This window comes from Pongo abelii, chromosome 1, assembly GCF_028885655.2.
Source record: "Pongo abelii isolate AG06213 chromosome 1, NHGRI_mPonAbe1-v2.0_pri, whole genome shotgun sequence".
NCBI lineage: Eukaryota > Metazoa > Chordata > Mammalia > Primates > Hominidae > Pongo > Pongo abelii.
This window is the reverse complement of record NC_071985.2, coordinates 168,351,916-168,377,888: the sequence shown is the minus strand read 5'-3', so window position 1 is coordinate 168,377,888 and position 25,973 is coordinate 168,351,916. Positions and strand designations below refer to the sequence as shown.

At 36.9% G+C, this 25,973-nt stretch overlaps 1 protein-coding gene across 4 annotated transcripts in view; it reads left to right on the top strand.

Annotated features, from left to right (window-relative positions):
- The window catches only part of RAVER2 (ribonucleoprotein, PTB binding 2), a 92,584-nt gene that overhangs the window by 7,350 nt on the left and 59,261 nt on the right, over positions 1-25,973 (top strand). For all 4 annotated transcript variants that reach the window (XR_008524683.2, XM_024246080.2, XM_054554325.1 and 1 more), the window contains exons 2-3: positions 16,369-16,435; positions 25,369-25,838. Coding sequence is in view for 3 of the 4 variants with exons in the window: in XM_024246080.2 (XP_024101848.2) it covers positions 16,369-16,435; positions 25,369-25,838 (537 nt within the window). In the remaining variant the exon portion in view is untranslated. The remainder of the gene's footprint in view (positions 1-16,368; positions 16,436-25,368; positions 25,839-25,973) is intronic.

Sequence of the window (25,973 nt, the reverse complement as noted above, 5' to 3'; positions counted from 1 at the left end):
TGGGGGGTCAGAGGGTTGAGGAGAGGAGCATTTATTCACCCAGCATTTATTCACAGGTGACTGTGGGTTGGCTGCTTCCTCTTTAAAAGTCGGTTTCTATCCAGTGGCTCCCTCCATACAACCCAGCTCTCCTGGTTATCATAACCATTCTTCTTGTCTCCTTGGGCCCAGGAGGAGTACAGGAATGTTGCTAGCCTAGGATTTCTTCAAATCTTTGTAGATAGTCTCTTTTAAAAGTTCGCCCCAGTTAGTTTCCGAGTGTGCCTTCTGTTACTTGCTGGGGCCCTGATTCGGTTGCCTACTCAGTTGCCTTTCTTCCTCTTGCCTGTTCTAATCGCACCCAGATTTCCCCTTGAAGACCTACCTCTTTTTTAGCAACTGTATGATTTGGGTGGGTTTCTTCTCTATCCCCATCTGTAGGGGTGACATAAACCAAAGAACACAGTTCTTCCCTTTTTCGAGAGGGATTGGTTAAAAGACGGGCAATAACCTGGACCAAAGCCCATCAGTACATGATAGTCCCTTGGTCATAGTGATTATTTCAGCCTGGCTTAGCAGAGAAACTTAGGACTTGTGTTTGGTTGTTAAAGTAAGTGAATCTCTTTCTCTCCGCTGGATATGAATGCAGAGACATATGGCTCTGGCTGCAGCTGACAGTCATTAAGGGAGCAGACAAGCAAAGGAGGACTGACCTTTGGGGGGAAATGTAGAGAAGCTGAGCTGGAGCCCTGATCGAACTATATCTGAAGCTTTACCTACCTCTGGACTTCATATATATGCAAGCCACTAAATCACTTTTATTGTTTCACTTATTTCAAGTTGGATCTTTTGTTACTACCAACCAATAGTATCCCAAATTAACAGGCTGGAATACAGTGGCACAATCATGCCTCACTGCAGCCTCGACCTTCCTCACTCAAGCAATCCTTCTACCTCAGTCTCCTGAGTATCTGGGACCACAGATGCATATAACCATGCTGGCTAATATTTTGTATTTTTTTCTAGAGAGGGGATTTTACCATGTTGCTCAGGCTGGTCTCAAACTCCTAGGCTCAACCAGTCTGCCCTGCTTGGCCTCCCAAACTATTGGGATTATAGGTGTAAGCCACCATGTCTGGCTTTTAAAAAAAAAAAAATGTTTCAAATAAATCTCCACAAATAAGGTATCCTATTCCATCTTCAGACAGCTTTCTTTGTTATAAACATCTTGTTTATATGTAATATATACAGTGTATTCACTTGAAGTCTTGATCCAGCGTCTACCCTCTGGCAACGTATAGAATTTACAGTATTCTTTTTTGTTTTTTTTTTTTGAAACGGAGTCTCACTCTGTTGCCCAGGCTGGAGTGATCTTGGCTCACTGCAACTGTAACCTCCGCCTCCCGGTTTCAAGCGATTCTTATGCTTCAGCCTCCTGAGTAGCTGGGATTACAGGCGCCTGCCACCACGCCCGGCTGATTTTTGTATTTTTAGTAGAGATGGGGTTTCACCATGTTGGTCAGGCTGGTCTCAAACTCCTGACCTTGTGATCTGCCTACTTTGGCCTCCCAAAGTGCTGGGATTACAGGCGTGAGCCACCGTGCCCGGCCTCTCATTTTTAACTTATAACTTAAATTCCTTCAAATGACTAGTTTTTAAGACATGATTCCAAGTTTCCTCACCATCTCATTTATTTTTCTCTGAATACACATCATTACCACTTTGTCATTGTATCTTTTAAAATATGGTACCCAAAATTGAGTATGGTAGTCTAGTTGAGATCTCCCTATAATCCCCAGCCAGAACAAATTTCTCTTTCCTCTGGATGTCTATAATAATAATAACCTTTGTTTTTTTGGGTGCCTACCATTGCCAGGCACCATACTTACAGTTGTTTTAATATTATATTTAATCCTCATTTTAAGACTATAAGATTGGAATTTCTAATTCCCATTTGATTGCTAGAGAAACAAAGATGCAAAATTAATGTCAAACAATTTGCCCAAGATCATTCAACTAATTGCTGGTAGAGTGGATAACCAATTCTGTTTGATTCCAAAGCTCATATCCTTATCTCCCATTGTATTATAATTCCTCTCTATGCAGCTATATTGTTAGTGTTTCAAAGGGCAAGGATCATGTAGTGTTTACCTTTGTATCCTCAACGTGTAACCTAGAAACTGACACATTGTTTAGAGAGAAATGTAAAAGAAGGGGACTACCCACCCACCTTGTTCTAAAATGCTATATTTCCATTCAGACGTCTGACCCCCGGCACACTCTCAGGATTGATTTGTTAATAAATTTTGCAGTGTACCACTCTGTTAGCTTTTTTGGCAGGGAGCTCTCTCCATTCACTTATAATTATTCAATCAGTCAACTGTTTATGGCTTAAAAGTCTGTTGAAAGCTGTAAACCCTCCAAGAAAGTGCTAATATTCATAAGCACACAAAATTTACATATTATTTCAAGGGGGTATGGATCTCTTGTAACTTATCCCTGATTTCATTAGGGGATTGTAGACCCTAGGTTGAAAAGTGCTGTTGCAGGCCAACAAAATTTTAGTCATGTCTTTGGGACTTTACCTGAGTAGGGACCATTTGGGCAGATCCAAAGCTGTTGCTTCAGGAGAGTTTTCATCAGAAACTTCTGTAGGCCACATTTATGCCCAGATAGAGGGTTTGGGTAGTGATCCTCTATCTGGGCAAGAATATAAATCAGGCTCAATAATTTTCTTTGTAAACAAATCAACCATGCTACTTCATGTTTGATGCAAAAGCTTATTGCTCTCTAGTCACTCAGCAGCCCACAACTGACATTTTAGGTTCTGTGCCTGGCCCAGAGTGGATGCTCAACAAAGTAAATTTTTAAAGAGGTTTTCAAGAAGTTACAATGTAATATTTCCTCCTTAACATTTATTAAAAGTCAAACATTGATACAAAGAATGTTTCTCTTTAAAACAAATGAAGAATATTATCCCTTCTGTTTAATGTTTTCACAATAAGTATTGCCTGATTTCTTAGTAAGAAAATAAGTTTCTCTTTTGTTAGATTTTAGGGATGCAACTCCTTGTGAGCCCCTAAACTTGTCTTCTAGGTATTTGGTACTTAATTTTGTGTTTATTTACTACTGTTATCTTTAGGTTTGTAAACTTATTTCCCACTTTCCTATGTTAAGGCATTTTCTTTGTGTGTTTGAGGCTTACTGTTTAACTTTTATTTCCATATGAATGCCAAAAATAGCATTAGATTCATTGAAATTTGTTTGACTCTGTATTTGTACATGCTTTCATTGTCTCTCTTCCTGCTACTCTCTCCTGCCCCTACCGTACCCCACCCTATCTGCTGTACCCTTGGACAATTGGTTTTTATATCTTTCCTCAACCCACTGCAGTGATTATCTGCTCTTAGTTCCTGGCTTGCCTTTATTTCCTGGACTTTGGATATTCTATTACCCTACCAGTTTAACTACTTGCTTTCGATTCCAAAGTAATCTCCATTTCTCTGACTTTATGCTTCATAGATTTTTTTTTGTTGTTTTTTTTTTTTTGGAGCCAGAACTAGAGTAGAAAGTGATGGCAATAAGAAAGAACACGTGAATCTGGGAAGTTTTATATTTTGAAATAATCTCAGACTTACAGAAACGTTTTAAGTATAGCGTAAAGAATGTTTTCCCCCTGAACTGTTGGAGAGTGCTGACCCAATGCCCAACCACCCTGAATACTTTATTATGTATGTCCTACAAACTAGGACAACTTCCAACATAACTACAATGCTACCCTCAAAGTCACACTACTGCCTCCCAATCCTCAGATGCATTTAAGCTTTGGCAGTTGTCCCATCAGTGTCCTTTACAGAGAAAGGATTCAGTTCAGATCATATATTGCACTTAGTTTTTGTAGAATGTCTTTCAATTTTGGTTTGTATGATGTTTCCTCATGATTAGAGTCAAGTTGTATGTCTTTAGCAGGAACATCACAAGGTGGTGCATGTTTTACATTTGTCCTATTGTTGATAAAGTTCACTTTGATAACTTTGATTACCTTTGATTAAAGTGGTGTCTGCCAGGCATCTCCATGTAAAGTTTTCTGCTTGTAATCAATAAGGATTTTGAGGGGAAATGCTTTGAGACTGTTTAAATATCCTATCCCCCTTCAAGCGTTCAGTTTATTCATTTACTTATAACAATATAGGCTCATGGTTTCCTATTTAGTTCAATGGGTTGTGCTCCATTCCTACTACCATTACTTATTTTGATGCTTTGTTTTAGATTTGGAGAGTGGGAGCTTCAAGTTGGCCCCTGTGTCTTCTTATTGAATAAGCTTTTTATTTTGGGGTGATTTTAGATTAGCAGAAAAAGTTGCAAAGATAACACACATGGAGTTCCCATGTATCCCTTACCCAGTTTCCCCTGATGTTACATCTTATACAACCAATGTACATCAGTCGAAACTTAGAAATCAACACTGGCATATTATTTTAACTAAATTACAGACACTGTTTTAGATTTCATTGGTTTTTTCACTTACGTTCCATGATTCAGTCTGAGATACATCATTGCATTTAGTTATCCTATCTTCTTAGTCTCCATTCTGTAACAGTTTCTCAGTCTTTTCTTGTTTTCTATGACCCTGACGGTTTTGTTTAAGTATCTTTTAGAATGTCCCTTAATTTGAGTTTGTAGGAGGTTTTTCTCAAGATAAGATTGGGGTTATAGGTTTTGGGGAAGAATACTACAGAGGTGAAGTAGCTTCTGATGACATTATATCAGGGGGTACGTGACATTAACATGACTTACCACATTAATTCCAGCATACACTTAAGGGAAGGGTCCTATGTCCTTTTGACGTGTCCCCAGCATTCACTGAGTATGTCCTTTGTGTTCAACACAACAGGATGTTGCAGCTTATTTTGTAGTTTCTGTGCTCCAGCCCTAGAATCAGCCATTTCATGAAGGTGCCTATTTTAGACTGAATGTTTGTGTCTCTCTCCAAATTGATATGTTGAAGCCCCAACCCCCAGTGTTACTATATTTGGAGATGGGGCCACTAAGGAAGTAATTAAGATGAAATGAGGTCATAAGGGTGGGTTCCTAATCTGATAGGATTAGTGTCCTTATAAGAAGAGATACCAGAGAACTTGGTCTCTCCACTCATACACCAAGGAAAGGCCATGTGAGGACATAGTGAGAACGTGGCTGCCTGCAAGCCAGCCAGAAATTGAATCAGCTGGAACCTTGACTTGGACTTCTGGCTTCCAGAAATGTGAGGAAATAAATTTCTGTTGTTTAAACCACTCAGTCTGTGGTAGTATGTTAGGGTAGCCTGATCTGACTATTACAGTGCTTAGTTTCTTTTAGGGGGAAAATACTACCTAGAAACCAAGATCTGGAAACTAGCTATACTCATTGCCATTGGGTGTCAGTGCTCTCAGGTCCTCTTAGTAGACAAAGCTAGAGAATATATAAATGTGTGTATATGCACACACACATACACTTATATCTCTATTGAAAGTAATGTGTTCATACCAATACATTAAATTTTAATCATTCCAGTTTTCTCCCGTTGTGTATTTGTAACTCTTTTATCTGACAGTGAAAAGTTTGGTGTTCATTATCCTTATTTTATTTACTTATTTGATCAACTCCATTTACATATGCATCTCCCATCACCACTGCAGATGCTTGCCCCATTCCCCCCACAGATACCCACTTCACCCAACTCAGGCTCCATCCTCCTGCACTGGGTTTCTCTGCTAGCTGGAAGGCACCATTACCTTGCCTGGGTTCTGACACTCTGCTGGCTTCCTTCATGTACAGTGCCCTCCTCACCATGTTTGAGCTTTGAAACCTAAGATACTAAGTTAAGATATTTTGTGTGAAGTATGTATAAGTGTACAGTAAATGCTATCTATTATTTGTGGCAATTGTGATAGCCACAGTTCTAAAAATGGTCCCCCATATTTTCTGCCATAATCCATGGGACTTTGACTATAATGAGGTATCACACTGTGATTATGTTAAATGGCAAAAAGGGACTTTTTTGCAGGTGTAGTTAAGGTTACTAATCAGTTGACTTAGGGTTACACAAAATAGAGATTATCTAGGTGGGCCCAATCTAATCACATGTGCCCTTTAAAAGCAGAGCATTTTCTTGGGCTGGAAACCTTAGGGGAAATTCGAGGACTGAAGCACAAGAAAGATGTGATTCACTGTTTGTTGCTGGGTCTGAAGATGGAGTGGGCCTGGTCAAGGATGTTAAAGCAGTTTCTGGGAGCTGAGAGGGTCTTCAGCTGACAGCCAGCAAGAAAATAGGGACTTCAGTCCTAATACCACAAAGAACTAAATTCTGCTAACTACCTTAGCGAGTGGATATGGATTCTTCCTTAGGGTCTCCATGTAAGAGCCTAGCTTGCCTGACACCTTAATTTGGCCTTGGGAGACCCTAAACAGAAAACCCAGTGAGGCCTGCCTGGTTTTATGATCTACAGAACTGTGAGAGAATAATAGGTATTGTTCTAAGCAACTTAATTTGGAGTCATTTGTTGCACAATAATAGATAACTAATACAGTATATCCAGGTGATATTTGAAAGAAAAATATTTAAATATTAAATATTTAATATTTAAATATTAAATATTAAATATTTAAATATTAAATATTTAATATTTAAATATTGGAGAAGAGATTGTGATTTATGTATGGTTATTCTTTGGGATGGATGACTATCTAAATCTATCTCTTGGAGATTAAAGCCCTCTTTCTTGGGATGTCTGCAAGCAAAAACTGCTCAAGGAGAACTTTTTATAGCTAGATGTGTAATGTTAATTAATTTGAGCTATGTAAGTATTTTCTTTTGAAGAAGTGAGTTATAAATTAGGTTAGTGTAAAGTAAGTATATTTTCAGGTTTTTTTATTTTTTATTTTTTTATTTTTATTTATTTATTTTATTTTATTTATTTTTTTTTTGGAGACGGAGTCTCGCTGTTTTGCCCAGGCTGGAGTGCAGTGGCGCGATCTTGGCTAACTGCAACCTCTGCCTCCTGCGTTCACGGCATTCTCTTGCCTCAGCCTCTGGAGTAGCTGGGGACTACAGGCGCCCGCCACCACGCCCGGCTAATTTTTGTATTTTTAATAGAGATGGGGTTTCACCGTGTTAGCCAGGATGGTTTCGATCTCCTGACCTTGTGATCCGCCCGCCTCGGCCTCCCAAAGTGCTGGGATTACAGACGTGAGCCACCGCGCCCGGCCTATTTATTAATTTTTTTGGGACGGAGCTTCGCTCTAACGCCCAGGCTGGAGTGCAATGGCACGATTTCGGCTCACTGCAAGCTCCGCCTCCCGAGTTCATGCCATTTTCCTGCCTCAGCCTCCGGAGTAGCTGGGACTACAGGCGCCCGCCACCACGCCCGGCTAATGTTTTATATTTTTAGTAGCGACAGGGTTTCACTGTGTTAGCCAGGATGGTCTTGATTTCCTGACTGTGTGATCTGCCCGCCTTGGCCTCGCAAAGTGCTGGGATTAGAGGCGTGAGCCACCGTGCCCGGCCTATTTTCAGGTTTTTTGAGCACTCTAAACATATTGGTTTATGTTAATATCGTAAAATAATCTCAAAAAAAAAGATGCAGCATTAGAGTTGATAAAGGTAATCTATGGAAACAAAATGTCATATATTTAACAAATATCAAAGGTCTACTTTCTGCTAGATATTGTGCTGGATGTTGGAGATTTGTTTATGCACAAGGCAGATATGTGATACTTGCCTACAATCTTATGAAAATTATAAGTATGTAAGCAGTTAAAATATGGATGATAGCTGCTGTAAGGGTTGTGATGTGGAAAAAAAAAATAGGCTGTGGAAACACAGATATCTAATCCAGACTTGAGAGGTTCAGTGGCTGGAGTCACATGGCCACAGCCTAAGTCACATGCTGGGAAGCTACTTGTTGGGAAGGCTGAGAAATATAGTTGTTATTGGGCAGCCATGTGTTCAGCTATATGTTCTCTCACATTAGAAAGAGAGAGCAGTCTGTGCCTTTCTTTCCAAACCCTTCTCCCAAGGGAGACAACCCCAGATCAACTTCAGAGTCCAGAAACTCTGGGTGATGTATGTTTCAGGAACCTTTAGTTGAAGACAGAGAAAGTCACCTGAGTCCTGGGGATAGAGATGGTAGCTAACGGAAAGAAGGGGAAGAAAGGGATGTAGAACATCCATGGCATTAGTAATAAGATGTACCAAGACCTAAAGACAAGGAAAAGCATGGCCAAAATTAGTTCACTGTGGCTGAGGCATAGAGTTTGATAGGGTTAGTGGTAAAATATAGGGCTGGCACATTTAGCATTACTAGATGATTGAAAGTGTGTAGGCCATGTTAGGGAATTTGGATTTTATTTAATGGGATATATTTAAACAAGGGAGTGATGCAATGAGATTTCTAGCTGTCAGAAAGTAAAATTATATTGTTTTTGCTTTTACCTCCAAGGAATTTGCATGGTAGAAATCCCAAATGTTGTTCTTGCCCCAATTCCCATTCTAAGATTAGGAGGCCAGTGATGCAGTGAGCTTTAGGAATGTGATGGGAATGAATATTTTATAGATTTTATTTTTGTAATGGCAATTCTTAAGGTACACCACTGTACAGTTGTGTTTGCTGTAGAGTCTGTCAACTCGGTTTGAATCACAGCTGTGTCACAAACTGTCTGTACAAGTCGCTTAGTTTTTCTAGGCCTCAATGTTCTCATCTTTAAAATCTGGATGATAAAATCCAGCTTTAAAATCAAATTCTTAAGGTTGTTAGGATTGAATGAGATAAATGTCTGTAAAGTGCCTGGGATAAAGTAAATAATCAGTGAATGATTGTTTTTATACTGCCAATAAAAAGCTGAAAGTTTATTAATTTATTTTAGGCCAAGTCAAAATGTGCTCCTGGCAAAACGTTGGTATTGAAACGAACTTTCCAGCCAAAACCCTGCATTGAAAGCAGTTAAAAATTTAGCCAAGTTAAAATTGATACCACATCCACTCAGCCAACATCATATATGATAGGACTGTGTTGGGCACCCCCAAAATGCATTATCTGGTGTGGGACATCCAAATGCAGTTTCAAAAGAGGGGGAAGGGAATATATAGGCTTGGAGCTTGGGAGAGAAGTTTAAAGTGGAAGTAAGAATTTGGAGATTAACTGTCATAAAGATGAGATTTAACTCATCTCAATGGGTGCAGAAAAAGCACTTTATAAAATTTAACACTCATACATCGTAATACAGCAGGCAGGAATAGAAAAGAATTTCTTCAGACATAAAAATTATCTAGAAAAGCCAAAAGCAATCATATTCAGTGGTGAAATATTGACAGCTTTCTTTCTGAGATTAGGAACAATACAGGGATCACTGCTATTCAAGACTGTATTGGAAATCCTAGCTAGCACAATACACCTAGATAAATAGAGTTTAAAGATATAAAAAAAGATATAAAACTGTCTATTTGCAGATAACGTGATTGTGTATATACAAAATAAAAAAGAGTCTATAAATAAGCTATTAGGAATAAATGGGCCAGGCACGGTGGTTTATGCCTGTAATCCCCGGACTTGGGGAGGCCGAGGCAGGTGTATTGCTTGAGCCCAGGAGTTTGAGACCAGCCTGGGCAACATAACCAAAACCCTGTCTCTACAAAAAAAAAAAAAAAATTAGCTGGGCCTAGTGATGGCACATGCCTGTAGTCCCAGCTACTCAGGAGGCTGAGGTGGGAAGATCACTTGAACCTAGGAGGTTGATAATAATAATAATTAAATGAATTTACTAAGATTGATACAGGTAAGGTCAATGTACAAGTATAAATGATATTTCTGTATACTAGCAATTACTAGAAAATTAAAAGTCAAATTTTAAAAATGGGCTTCGAATAACATCAAAAATGTCAAATGCAATTAAAAAAACTGATAAAAATATGCAAAATCTCTATACTGAAGACTATAAATATTTCAGAGAAGAATTTAAGAAGACCTAAATAAATGGAAGAACATTCCACATTTGTGGATTGGAAGACTCAGTATCATTTAGATGTCAGTTGTTCCCAAACTGATCTATAGTGTCGATGGAATCCACTCAAAATCCTAGTAGGTTTTTTTTTTTAATGGAAACTGATTCTAAAATTTGTACAGAAATGCAAGTGACCTAGAATAGCCAAGATACTTTTGAAAAAAAAAAGTTGGAAGACTTATACTACCAGATTTCAAAGCTTACTATAAAGCTCAAATAATTTATTTAGTGTGATATTGGTACAGTGACTAGACGAGTACACTAGTGGAACAGAATAGAGTCCAGAAATTAACCCACAGAATATAGCAACTCAGTAGTAGAAAGAATAGTCTTTTCAACAGATGATGCTGGGGCAGTTTGATATTCAAATAAAAAAAATTGAACCTTGACCCCTACCTAATACCACTTAGAAATATTCTATTAAGATGGCTTATAGTCTAAATGTAAATGTTAAGACAATAAACATTCCAGAAGAAAAGATAGATCAGTGTCTTCATGACCTTGGGTAGATAAAGATTTCTTAAAGAGGTCACAAAAGGCATTAACCAGAAAAGAAGATATTATATGATAGATGGGACTTTGGCAAAATTAATGTCTTCTTATCAAAAACACATTACTAGTAAGTCAGTAGGCAAACCACAGGCTAGATGAGGATATTTGCAATACCAATATTTGACAAAGGAGACTGATATCCAGAACTTATAAATTCTGCAAGTTGACCGGGCGCAGTGGGTCACGCCTGTAATCCCCGCACTTTGGGAGGCCGAGGCAGGCGGAACATGAGGTCAGGTGATCGAGACCATCCGGGCTAACACGGTGAAACCCCGTCTCTACTAAATATATGGGCGAGGTGGCTGGCGCCTGTAGTCCCAGCTACTCGGGAGGCTGAGGCAGGAGAATGGCGTGAACCAGGGAGATGGAGCTTGCAGTGAGCCGAGATCATGCCACTGCACTCCAGCCTGGGCGACAGAGCGAGACTCCATCTCAAAAAAAAAAAAAAAAAAATTCTACAAGTTAATAAAAAAGATAACCCAGTTAAAAATAGATGAAAGATTACAACAGGCATTTTGCAAAAAAGAAATATCCAAATGGCATATTAAAAGGTCAGCAATATCATTATAAGTCAAAGAAATACAAATTAAGGCCATAGTTGGATACACCATTCCCACCAGAATGGCCAAAATTAAAAGACAGGCAAGACCAGGTGTTGGCTAGAAAATAGAGCAATTGGCACTCATATTCTGCCAATAAGTGTGCAAATTGGTTACAGATTTTTGGAAAACTGGCAGTGTCTCTTAAGGATAAACATATACCAGCCGGACATGGTGGCTCACGCCTGTAATCCCAGCACTTTGGGCGGCAGAGACGGGTGAATCACCTGAGGTCAGGAGTTCAGGACCAGCCTGCCCAACATGGAGAAACCCTGTCTCTACTAAAAAAAACAAAAATTAGCTGGGCATGGTGATGGGCACCTGTAATCCCAGCTACTCCAGAGGCTGAGGCTGGAGAATCACTTGAACCCAGGAGGTGGAGGTTGTGGTGAGCTGAGATCACACCATTGCACTCCAGCCTGGACGACAAGAAGTGAAACTCCATCTCAAAAAAACAAAAATACACACACACCCCCCTACCATATAATTTAGCAATTCTACTCCTTAGTATATTCTACTTAGTAATTATACTCCCAGCTTCATTCTTGATAGCCCCAAACTAGAAACAGTTCAAATTCCCATCAACAGGAGATGAGTTACATTGTTGTATATTCCAAAATGAATATTGTACAGCAATAAAAAAGAGGGTTTGTTTTGTCAGATATCAATATTTATAAAGCTTTATTTAGGACAGCATAATATTAGCACAGAATAGGCAAAATGTCCGATAGAACCAGAAGCAAGAGACAAAAATATCCATGTATATCTCGGAACTTGATATATGAGAGAGACGGCCCTGCAGATCATTGAGGAAAAGATGGACAATACAATTATGGTGTCCTAATAGTTGATTACCCGTATGGGGGGAAAAACAAAACCTATTTTCCTATATGGGAAAAGGGAAAAAAAAAAAAACTTAACAGCACACAAAAATGAACTCCAAACTCACTAAAAACTGAAATGTAAATGGAAAAAATTTAGAATGATTGAAAGACAAAATAAGATCCCTTTATGACCTTGTTTAGGAAAGGACTTCTTAAGCCACAAAAAGCCTACATTTTAAGGAAAAAGATTGATAAATTTGATATTATTAAAATGAAAAACATCTCTTCACCCAAAATCCCACAAATACAATGACTCATCACACTGTGGGAGAATACATTCATAATACAGTTAACAACAAAAGGTGAGAATCCAGAATATATTATTTTAAGGATTTGGTTCACAAGACTGTGGGGGCTGGCAAGTCCAAAATGTGTAGGGCATGCCAGCAGGCTGGAAACTCAGGCAGCTGTTAATGCTGTAGTCTTGAGGCAGAACTTCTACAGGAAACTTCACTTGTTGCTCATAAGGCCTTCAACTGATTGGATGAAGTCCTCCTCTCCCCAACATTATATAAGGTAATCTCCATTACTCAAGTCAACTGATTATAGATATTAACCACATGTACAAAATACCATCATAGCAACACCTATATTAGTGTTTGATTAAATAACTGGATACTGTAGCTAAATTGACACATAAAACTAATAATCACAATGCCCTACATTGTTTATTAATCATGTAATGGAAATTAAGGCCACAATGAGACACAATTTTATATCCATTAAATTGACACAACTTAAGTCTGATAACACCAAGCATTGAAAGGAGTGGATCAGCAGGACTTTTATCTACTGTTGATGGGACTGTACACTGGTACATCATTCTGGCAAACAAGTTGGCACTTCCTTATAAAGTTGATCATATGCATACGTACACCAGAGGAATTTCTCTCCTTGAGGAGCTCTTGCACATGAATGCAAGGGGATAAATGAAATTTATAGGAATGTTACGGTAGTTTTTTAAAAATACAAACAGTGAACAACAACCTGGAAACAAACCAAATAATCAGTCATAGTAAAATGGATACATAAATTATACTATAGTCACAGAATGGCATAGCAAACAGCAGTGAATAAATGAATGACAGCCACGTGGAATGAGTGAATTTTAGAAACATAATATTGAGTCTAAGAATCAAGGCATAGAAGTTTAAAAATAGCATAATGCCAATTTTATAAAACTCACAAATGAGTAATACAAAACAATATAATGTTTGGGGCCACATGCCTACATACAGATACAGACCTACGTGTGAGGAGGAAGGTGGAGGAATGGGATAGTGAAGGAATGCAGAGGTGGATGCAAATGTTGTCAGTGTTCTAGTCAAGTTTCTTAGTGAGTTTCTGGGTATTTATTTTGTTAATTACCACTCATATGTTTGGTGTTTGGTGTTTCATCTTTTCATTTTATCAAGTTACATAAAATTTTTAAAGAAAATGAACAAAAATATGTGCTTCCATTTCCAGTCCAAAGCACTGAAATTTAAAAGTAGTGTGTTTTAATCTATGAAAACATTTCTTAAAACATTTTTTTTTTAAAACTGAAACTAAGTCTGTGAAGAGCTTAGAAGACAATGTAATTCAGGTTTATAACTAAGGCCATGCTTCATCGAGGAAGTCTAGATCAGCTGGAACAATGGTTAACTTTTTTGTTGAGGGTGGGGTAATGACATCATTGACTGACTGCTTTGCCATGGAAGCTATTGATTGTCTCTCCAGAAAGCATTTCATATGTGCAAAACTTGTCACTTAACTTCAGCAGGTGATACTGAATCTGGTGTGGAAATAGGTTACTAAAGCTATCTAATACCAATTTTTATTAACTTTAACTTGACATTGGCAGTCAGATGACAAAGTGTTTTCATCAAAGGTGCTACTTTAGTCCTTAAAATCAGTAAGTTAGTGGAAATGTTATAAAGCTAAGTTAGTATAGGGAGGCTCTAATTTTAGTCCTTTTAGTTCTGTGTGATGGAGCATAGAATTATTTTGGCAAATGGTTATTGGGACTCTCTTTCAGGTTTTAAGTTTTTAATTTGGCCAACTTACCAAGGCTCAAATTGAGGGATGACCCACTTTTGCCTGGGTCAGAGCAACCAGGGCATGGAGAAAAATAATTGGGTTTTTCTTTGTAGGAAGCTTTGTAAGGTTTCGCAGTTGGCAAACTCTGTATCCCACATCTGATACATAGAAGAGCTATGAGTAGAAATATGGGTGTTTTCAACATAACATTTCTAAGTTGCAAAATGCACCTTTGAATACTTAAGCTCTCTTAGGTAATTCTCTTAGCTGAATGAGTAATGTAACATGTCATTTGTTTACAGATACTTGATAATGTGAAGAGCAGTATCATGTTTTCTTTATCTAGCATTTGACGGCTGTTAACCAGTGAAATGAGAGATTAGATTCTGTGCAACTAAAAGCACACACTGGATCCCTTCAAAAAAAACCGTGTCACCTTCTATATAAAGTATTAAATTCGTTGATTGACAAGATGCGTATGTTATGCTGTTGAGACAGTGATGTTTTCTTAATGAAGAGTACAGTAGATGTTTTTGTAAGTTCAAGAAAATGTTGAAGCTTACAAGATAAAAATTACTGTAGTAATATGTAAACTAATCTTTATAATTGAGCATAGTACCATATGATTCACCAAATGCTATTTTACAAAATTGGTAAGTGTATGTATTTTAAAAAATTTCTAATACTGGTTGGCAGTAAAGAATACTAAATTATCAACTTTATCTTTCATGTCATAGACGATTATCTTTTTTCACTCAGCTTTGTTTTTATACTTTGCCTATTATATCATTCTTTTTTCCCTCTTGGGTTGGATTAAAAGGGAGAATATTTTTCAACTTCTGTCTTCTTATTTATTATCCATTTCTATATTACTTATATGATTACTTATTAGGGCACTCGTGGTATTGTTTTTATAACTGTTAATGATAGTGTACTGTTTTTAAAGTTAATGCTGGAACGAATAAGTCAATATGGCATAGAGGTCGAGTGTCATCCTTGGAGCCAGACAGATAGAGTGAATCTCCTCTCAGCAAGTGACTAGCTATATGTCCTTGGCAACTTTACTCTGTTTTTCCTGATTTTTAATAAAAGTGAATTCAGTGCCTGATACCTTGTGATAACTATAATAATAGCAATAATAAGATTATTATTGAATTAAGCATTTTAGGTTACATACTTAACATAATAGCACCTGTGTATATTTAGCATATTCATTTGCAATATAGAACAGGTTGGCTGTAACTCCCCAATCTGGAGTCAGAATGTCTACCTGTGTGAGAGTCTAGTTCCTTTGAATATATTGTAACTGCATCTGTTATGTATTATGAGTAAAATTTTTCAGGGCCACATATTGATTAAACAGTGAAACAATTATATTCACTCTAATGTATGTTTGAGTGCCTACCATATGCAAAGCAATGCAGGTAATATATAAATAAGTAAAATGCAGTTTTCTATTCCTAAGTACTATCAGTCTAACAGAAAGGATTAGGGAAATAGAGGAAATCTACTCTTTTGGGTACCCAAGTGGATAGAGGTTGTGCTATCAGAAAAAAAAAGTTTAGGCTATGTTAGTAATAGAAGCAGAATGAACCATAAACCAGTTTAAACATCTTGGGGAGCCAAGGGGAAATAAATGGAACTACATGCTATGCCTTAGTAGTTAGTTTTTTCATATCCAGGGATCTCTAAGTTCAGGTTTACAATCTATTTTATTTTTATTTTTTTACAATTTATTTTTCCTACATTTGTGCTCTAAGCATCTACAGGTGTATTACTTGTTAAAAGCTCTATATATAGCATGCAGAAATAGAAATAAGTATAATGCTTATTTCCACAAGAGAGGCATAAATAAAGTTATGATCATTGTTAGCATAAAGGAGGGAGAGGTCACATTCTGTGGAAAATTATGAGAAGCAACTTCATGAAAGAACAGTTGAGCTGAGATTTCATAAAAATGCATGTGATTTCAGGCAAAGTTTGGGAAATTTAGTGATATGTTTGCCTCCTGCTACATAAGTCAAGGAATAAGTGTGAGCAGAAAGAGAACAGTGCATGGTATACTTGTGAGATAGTGAATCTTCCATTTGAGCAGGAATGTGAGCTTTGTGTAGGATGTCTGGGGAACCTGGAAGACCTTTAATTTAAGTAAGTAATGGGGATCCATGAAATAATTTTTTTTTTTTTACATGGGACATGGTGGTGGTAATGGTGGTGGTGGTGGTAGGCTAATAGAGCTAGATTATCTAGTAACTGCATTTGTATGTTTATTGAATTTGTGTTTTTTTCTCTTTCAGGAAGTTCATGATTTGTTAAAAGACTATGACTTAAAATATTGTTATGTGGACAGAAATAAACGAACAGGTAAGATTTCTATTCTAAGTGTCTAATTTCATTTGGATTCTCCCTGTATTCGTTATAGAACAAAAAAGCTTAGTGTCTTTTCATGCTTAAGCTAATCATGGAATTTTTGAGCCTTAAATCATGCAAATGTAACCCACACTATTTTCTGAAGGTAATATTGGTATCCTAAATATTAATTGCATAAATGAATATAGTGTTACTAGAGACTTATGAATTTTTATAATGAATGTTCTGTTACAGTGAATGTTCTTCATAGGCTCAGAGTTCCTCGATTTTAATTGTATGTTACTGGACTTAGTGAATAGACTGTATGACTTGACCTTTAGCTGGGGAAATTGAGAAACTCACTTAGGTTTCCTGGGTATTAGTTTTGTATCTGTGAGATTAAAAAACTAGATTATTTCCTTTTTGTGCATGTAATATGCAGCTGTTTAAAAGCATCCTTTTGAGACTAAAAATAAATTATGGAGGATAATGTAATCACTATGTACACATCCACTCCCAAATTATCAAATGGTAATATTTTGTCTTTACAAAGTATGTACATAGCTAGAGCCCTCATGTAGATCTGTTGAATTTATTCAGATTCAAAAAAAATGGTAAAAAGGAACATTACAAATAAAGGTGAAATTCATTTTCTACTACTCTGATTCCATTCCCTCCCAGCCTCCTTGTCTAGGGGCAGGCACTGATGAATTTGGTGCATATTTTCCAATTTATGCAATTACATTTTGATAGCCATTAAAGCTGTTCACAAATTCTTGTTCTTTTTCTTCTGAGCACAAGATAAGGTAGTACTTACCCGTGCCTCTTTGAAGTTGAGAGTGGACTTGTGATTTGCTTGTTGATGAATGAAGTGAGAGTGAAAATGACATGTATCCCTTCCAGGTGAAAGATTTCAGAGCCAGCATGTGATTTCCTGCTCACACTTCCCTGTGCTAAAGTAATTGGGGAAGGTAACAGAACCTCTTTCAACCTAGGTCTCAGAGTGACTATAATGAGCAAAACGTCCTTCCTTCCTTACCTTCAGCATGGGATATGCAGCATGAATCAGAAGAAAGCCTTTTGTTTTGTTATGCCATTGAGATTGTGCGGAAGTTTGTTACCACAGTATCTTGACTAACCTGTAATTTTACCATATGTACCTATATATAATTAATGGTAGTCTCTGTTTTAAGCTTTTCATAAATGGTATTCTAATGTATATTTCATTTAGCAACTTGCTTTTTTTGGGTTAACTCAACATTGTTTTTCAGATCTTTCCACATTGATATATATAACTCAGGTTCATTGATTTAAGCTACTACATATAATTATCATGTGAATTTATTACGATTAATGTATTTGTTACTGACTGGCATTCAGGAAGCTTTACCTTTCCCAGTATTTCAAACAGTGATGCAATGAATAGCCTTTTAGTTGACTACTAATATACATTTCAACTGTTTCTCCATAACTGAAGCTCTGAGTCATAGGTGTGCACAATTTCAGTGTTACAGATATTGATAAGGGGATTAGAGGTAACAGCCTTCACAGCTCACACAGAGCCAGGAATAGTGCTATTCCCACTAGTCAGCATGATAAACCTCATAATTCATGGGGCATCAGAAGTAATAATTAGAAAGTTTTTGCTCAGGAATGGGAAAAAGTAACTCGAGACCAATGATGCTCTTGTTTTTAACAAAACTTAAAAACAAGACCAGAACGGATCAGAGTGCTTCCTCATAACTTAACCACATCCTGGAACAAAACTCAAGAATATTTGTATGCATCCAAAACATCTGACACCCAACAAGTGAAATTTATGATGTCAGACATCCAATAAAAAAGTAGCAGACATGATGAAGAAGCAGGAAAACCTAACGTATAACGACGACAAAAATCAATCAAAATTGGCCTAGAATCAACACAGATGAATTAATAAAAATGGACATTAAACCAGTTTTTATAATAGTGTTCCATATGTATAGTAAGTTATAGTAAAGATTGAACATGGTAAATAGATACTTGGAAGATATAAAATATTATCCAAATCAAACATCTGGAGATGAAAATTACAACATCTGACATGAAATACACTGGATAGGATTAATGGCAGAATAGACATTGTGGAAGAAAAAATTAGTGAACTTGAAAACAATGATGTAAATGATCCAAAATGAAACACAGAGAGAAAAAAGACTGTAAAACATGAACAGAGTATCAGTGAACTGTGGGACAGCTTCCAGAGCAATTAGAGTCCCTGGGGGTAGGAATAGTTAAAAAAAAAATTAAAGAATTAGTAGCTGAAAAGTTTTAAAATTTTGATGAAAATTCTAATCCCAGAAATCCACAGAGCTCAACCAACTTCAAGTACAAAAGCATGAGGAAAACTACAGGGTATGTTGTAATCAAATTGCTTACAGTTAGTGATAGAGTGTCTTAAAAGCAGCCAGAAAAAAAGTATACATCATTAATACATTTAGCGGGACAAAGATTAAGATAACCGTAGATCTTGGAAACAACACAATTGAAAAGACTGTAGGGTAACATCTTTTCATTCTTTACCAAAAGAAACAAAAACGCAACAGGTCCACATAGAATTCTTTACCTATTGAAAATATCTTTCAAAAACAGTGATGAAATAGAGATGTTTTTCAGTCATACAAAAGTTAAAAGAATCATCACCATTAGACTTGCACTATAAGAAATACTTAAGGAAGTCCTACAAGCAGGAAGAAAATTATAGATGGAAATCTGGACCTACCCAACAAAATGATGAATACGTGATATGGTCATTATGTGGGTAAAGACTTTTTTCTTAATATTAAAATCTTTTAAAAGTATAATTGACTGTTAAAAGCAAAAATAATGACATTACATTGTGAGATTTGTAACACATGTAGAAATAAAATGTGTAACAGCAATAATACAAAGGCTGGGAGAGGAGAAATGGGATTGCACTGTTTGAATTCTCTTATACAGTACATGAAGTGGTGTGATACCGTTTGACAATTGACTATGATAAGTTAAAGATGTATACTGTAAACCTTAAATCACCTGTTAAAATCACACAACACAGAAATCATTAATTGTATTAAATGATTTTGCCTTGGATTTTGGAACCTATAGTGGTGTTTGTGGAAACAGATATAATTAATAACTCAATTGATAAAAGATGGTTACAATTCTAAACTATAACCTTGCAACCAGAGCTTTCTATGGTAGAGATGAAGAAATTATTATAGTAAAATAGGATACATTAGGGGAAAAAGTTTTGGCACATGCTTGCCTTCAAATTAGACCCAATAATAAACTAAATAGTAGACCATGCGATGACTTTTAAAAGAATTGGGACCAATTGTGGGATATTTAAATTTCACAAGGAAAATAGTAATATAATTAATCCCAAATTCCCTTACAGCCTTTTCTCTGTACAGTGACATCTACCATTTGCATGAGAACTAGTATGTGAATTTTTTAATTTTTTATTATTTTAGAGAATTTGTGGTCTTGGAAAAACATGGAAGAAGCTATAGAACAAAAAATGTGACCTCCTTTCCTTACTGCCCGAACTTTTAAATTTGTTTCATTATGTTATTTAAATTCTTCCATAAAACCTAAGTTGAGCAAATGCAGATACCTAAGAAAAGGAAAAAAAGATTTTCAGTTTTTAAATTATTAGTTGATTTATATATGCATTTATTTATTCATTCATCTAACACAAAGCTTCTACCATATGTCATGCACCATGATAGTTGGTGGAATTAGGGAGCTCACAGTTTAGTAGGGTAGCAGGCATCTAAGCAAATAGATTACGATGTGATGTGATCTATGCAATAATCCAAGCAATGTTCAAGATAGAGAGGTATAAAAAAATAAAGAATGGTTAACTCTAACTATAAGAGAGGATCAGGGAAGCTTCCTGGAGATCGTGATGGAGTAATGCATGGACTGAATTTGAAAATCAGCTAAAAGGTTCTAGGTATCCTAAGGTATGGGGAGTGATCTTATAGGCAGGGGAATTAAATGTGTAATGTATGGATACCTGAAATAACTGGATCTCTACAGGGAGCTACAAATATTTCAGTGTTCTTGGAGAATAAAGAGCTGTTGGGGAAGGGAGGAAGTATGGCAGTTAATGAGGCTGGAGTTAGATATAACAGGCATTGTAGAGCATGATTACCAATCTGGCACTTGGCTTTTTTTGTGAGTAATAGCAAACCTTTGCATTTAAGGCAGTAAACAGGCACAATTAAACTTCTGTTTTTTAGAGATCACTTTATTGTCACTGTGGAGAAAGGATTAAAAAAAGAAAAAGCTAGAGGAGTGAAGAAAGGGGGATGGATTCAAGAACTATTAGATGGGTGGAATTTGAGGATTCCTTTTATATGGGAAATGAGGGAGACAGAGTCTAGGTTAATTCCCAGGTTTCCAATTTGTGAGTGTTGTGTGACCAGCTAAAATAGGGAATAAAGGAAGATGAGAAGTATTAGGATTTTTTTTTTTAAATATACTTAAAATTCTGGGGTAAATGTGCAGAACGTTCAGGTTTGTTACATAGATATACATGTGCCATGGTGGTTTGCTGCACCCATCAACCCGTCATCTACATTAGGTATTTCTCCTAATGCTATCCCTCCCCTGCTACACCCCCAGACAGGCCCCAGTGTGTGATGTTCCCCTGCCTGTGTCCATTTGTTCTCATTGTTCAGCTCCCACTTACCAGTGAGAACATGTGGCGTTTGGTTTTCTATTCTTGTGTTAGTTTGCTGAGAATGATGGTTTCCAGCTTCATCCATGTCCCTGCAAAGGACATGAACTCATCCTTTTTTATGGCTGCATAGTATTCCATGGTGTATATGTGCCACATTTTCTTAATCCAGTCTATCATTGATGGACATTTGGGTTGGATCCAAGTCTTTGCTATTGTAAATAGTGCTGCAATAAACATACGTGCATGTGTCTTTATAGTAGAATGATTTATAATCCTTTGGATATATACCCAGTAATGGGATTGCTAGGTCAAATGATATTTCTAGTTCTAGATCCTTGAGGAATCGCCACACTGTCTTCCACAATGGTTGAACTAATTTACACTCCCACCAACAGTGTAAAAGCATTCTTATTTCTCAACATCCTCTCCAGCATCTGTTGTTTCCTGACTTTTTAATGATCACCATTCTAACTGGTGTGAGATGGTATGTCATTGTGGTTTTGATTTGCATTTCTCTGATGACCAGTGATGATGAGCATTTTTTCGTGTGTCTGTTGGCTGCATAAATGTCTTCTTTTGAGAAGTGTCTGTTCATACCCTTTGCCCACTTTTTGATGGGGTTATTTTTTTCTTGTAAATTTGTTTAAGTTTTTTGTAGATTCTGGATATATTAGCCCTTTGTCAGATGGATAGATGGCAAAAATTTTCTCCCATTCTGTAGGTTGCCTATTCACTCTGCTGATAATTTCTTTTGCTGTGCAGAAGCTCTTTAATTAGATCTCATTTGTCAATTTTGGCTTTTGTTGCCATTGCTTTTGGTGTTTTAGTCATGAAGTCTTTGCCCATGCCAATGTCCTGAATGATATTGCCTAGGTTTTCTTCTAGGGTTTTTATGGTTTTAGGTCTTACGTTTAAGTCTTTAATCCACCTTGAGTTAATTTTTGTATAAGGTGTAAGAAAGGGATTCAGTTTCAGCTTTCTGCTTATGGCTAGCCAGTTTTCCCGATCCCTTTTTTAAATAGGGAATCCTTTCCCCATCACTTGTTTTGGCAGGTTTGTGAAAGATCAGATGGTTATAGATGTGTGGTGTTATTTCTGAGGCCTCTGTTCTATTCCATTGGTCTGTATATCTGTTTTGGTACCAGTACCATGCTGTTTTGGCTACTGTGCCCTTGTAGTGTAGTTTGAAGTCAGGTAGCATGATGCCTCCAGCTTTGTTCTTTTTGCTTAGGATTGTCTTGGCTGTGTGGGCTCTTTTTTTGGTTCCATATGAAATTTAAAGTAGTTTTTTCCAATTCTGTGAAGAAAGTCAATGGTAGTTTGATGGGGATGGCATTAAATCTATAAATTACATTGGGCAGTATGGCCATTTTTACGATATTGATTCTTCCTATCCATGAGCATGGAATGTTTTTCCATTTGTTTGTGTCCTCTCTTATTTCATTGAGCAGTGGTTTGTAGTTCTCCTTGAAGAGGTCCTTCACATCCCTTGTAAGTTGTATTCCTAGGTATTTTATTCTCTTTGTAGGAATTGTGAATGGGAGTTTCCTCATGATTTGGCTCTCTGTCTGTTATTGGTGTATAGGAATGCTTGTGATTTTCCCACATTGATTTTGTAGCCTGAGACTTTGCTGAAGTTGCTTATCAGCTTAAGGAGATTGTGGGCTGAGATGATGGGGTTTTCTAAATATACAATCATGTCATCTGCAAACAGAGACAATTTGACTTCCTCTTTTCCTGATCGTTTTGGTTTTGTTTTTGTTTTTTGGCAGAGATAGGATGAAAATGGTGAGTTATGTTTGGGAGTCGATATGAAGATATATGTGGCACTAAAGGTTAGAAAGATAGATTTGGGAGTATAATGGTAGGGGAGGCCTTTTGCAAGTCTTCAGATGAGATTATTTTGCTCATTGCTTTCATAGCCCCTCATACTTCCCCTTTGGTGACACCACATTTGTAACTCTTTGTTAAATGTCTAGCTTCCCCTATTAGATTGTGAGCTCTGTGTTGAAAGGGATCTTACCTGTTCTGTTCACCAAAACATTTCCAGTGCCAAACTTGGAATCTGGCACATGATACAGAATACATGGGAATGGGTGTGATTGCCCCCAGAGGAAGAGGGTGTAGAGTGAGAAAAAAGATATTCAGCAGCCACACATTGAGTAACACATGTGGCCACACAGGTGTTACTGTGTGTGACTCTGCCAGGAAGGCACCCCAAGGAGTACTACCTTGCAGGTGTGAGTGGAGGAGAAAGAGGTAGCAAAGGAAATAGAAGAAAGAGCTTGGACAGTTACGAAGCAAATCAAGAAAGAGTACATCAAGAAAGTTAAGAAAGGCCTAGTGCGGTGGCTCAGGCCTATAATCCCAGCACTTTGGGACGTTGAGGTTGGTGGATCACTTGAGGTCAGGAGTTCGAGACCAGCTTGACCAACATGGCGCAACCCCGTCTCTACTAAAAATACAAAAATTAGCCAGGCGTGGTGGCAGGCCCTGTAGTCCCAGCTACTTGAGAGGCTGAAGCAAGAGAATCGCTTGAACCTGGGAGGCAGAGGTTGTGGTGAGCTGAGATCGGCACCACTGCACTCCAGCCTGGGCAACAGAGTCAGACTCTTGTCTCAAAAAAAAAAAAAAAAGAGAGAAAGAAACTTAAGAAAGGGAATGATTAACAGGTTCAAATGCCCTGAGAATTCAAGTTAAATGTGACCTGAGATTTTATGGGCTGATGTGAGAATATAACCAGTATTTACAAACTGTTGTTGGCTTGTTTGTTTTAGGGAAACAGAATTAAATGGTATTTTATGTCAGCATAAGGAAAAAAGACATAGAATCAAAATCAAGCCTTTTAAAAAAGGTTGTTAGAAACTAAGAGCCTCTTAATAAGGGCAGTAAAGCCATTTTTTCTCATTTTTTGGAAGAGATGTTGGAACAGTTAGCTGTTCCTTTGGCAATAGTTTTCTTGCTTGTGGGACATGTGTTAAATGAAAAATGTGTTTCTTTAAATGTTAGCATCACACTTAGTGTGGTGAGATGCTCTTACTCTTGAGAGCCGCATGGCACTAAGACCAATTGAGGGTGGGGAAGTTGAGTGAAATGACAGGCAGAATTGCCCATGCTACTTAAATTACTTCTCTGTCTCTTGCTATATCCATATTTGCTGTATACAACATATTGTCATGCAGTTCTAATTGAATTTGGGTAAATTAAATGTTCATATGGAGTAACTTCACTATATATTTCAGAGGGAGAGGGAGAGGAACTTGTAGAGAGCAATTTATTTGTAATTTGTGGATTGCTATGTATTTTTTTAATGGGGGCTTTAAACTTTTCCTATAAAATTGCTCAAAACCTTTTATATTCTTTTATTACAAAAGGTAAGCAAATTGATATGGTTAAAATGTAATTTTACCAGCTATGAATGTACATAATATTTCATTGATTTAGAATGTTATATTTGTAATATGTTTCCAGTTATATAAACTGTCATATGCATTTGTTGCTTGATGCTGGAACAACTTCATTAGATAGACAGGACAGACTATTTTTATTGTTTTATGAATATTCAAGATCTTGTCTTAAGATCAGAATCCTGTAACCTTTTCATTTGATATTATTCATCAAAAGTGTACCAAATTAAAAGTGTCTGTGTGTTATGTCAATCTAATCTGATATTAAGGAAGTATATACATGAATTGGAGAAAGAAATGGCCTCCTTTATGTATTTTGATGTTTTTGCTGTACCTTCATTTTTTCAGGTCCTTGCTGTCAAATAGGATCTTTTAGAACTCTTTCTAGGAAGAAAGAAAGATTTTGTAACTTCATTTTTATTTCAGTTAGGTTTTATATAAGGGCTTCATAAAATTTTATATCACAGGTTTTTGGGTGGGAGGAAATCAAATATGTATGTGATTGGAAAAGATTACCAAAAACCCCCCAGAATATCGTAGGATTTTACAGTGAAACTCCTAATATAATCCCTGTACTTTCTATTTTGGGTTACTGTTGATGAAATTAGTTTAATGGAGGTGTCAGCATTAAAAAACACACTGAAATGGAATAAAAAATGTCACAATGCATTGCATATAGTAGGGGTATTAACTCATAATTTTGTTTCAGAAAAAGAGTGTATGTTTATGTGTACCAAGTCACAGAAGTAAGATGTATTTCTTACTGTGTTTTCAAACAATTTGAAAACACTGGCCTAGAAAACTCTTTAATTCATTTTGTTATCTTCCAGCTTTTGTTACCTTACTGAATGGGGAACAAGCCCAGAATGCAATTCAGATGTTTCATCAATATTCTTTTAGAGGAAAAGACTTAATAGTCCAGCTTCAGCCAACAGATGCTTTGTTGTGTATTACCAACCTGCCCATTTCTTTTACATCAGAAGAGTTTGAAGAACTTGTTCGTGCTTATGGAAATATTGAGAGATGTTTTCTGGTCTATAGTGAAGTTACTGGCCATTCCAAAGGCTATGGATTTGTGGAATACATGAAAAAGGACTTTGCTGCAAAGGCTAGACTGGAGCTATTGGGTAAACAGTTGGGAGCATCAGCACTCTTTGCACAATGGATGGATGTTAATCTATTGGCTTCAGAGCTCATTCATTCTAAGTGCCTTTGTATTGATAAACTCCCCAGTGACTACAGGGATTCAGAAGAGCTGTTGCAAATTTTTTCCAGTGTCCATAAACCTGTGTTTTGCCAGGTATGTATTTTTAAGAGATTATTGAAATATTTTAAAATATATACATATGTATCTAATCTACATACACTCACAAATTTATCATACCTGTGTGATTTAACACAATGGAAATTTAATTCTGCATCATTCTGTAGGGAA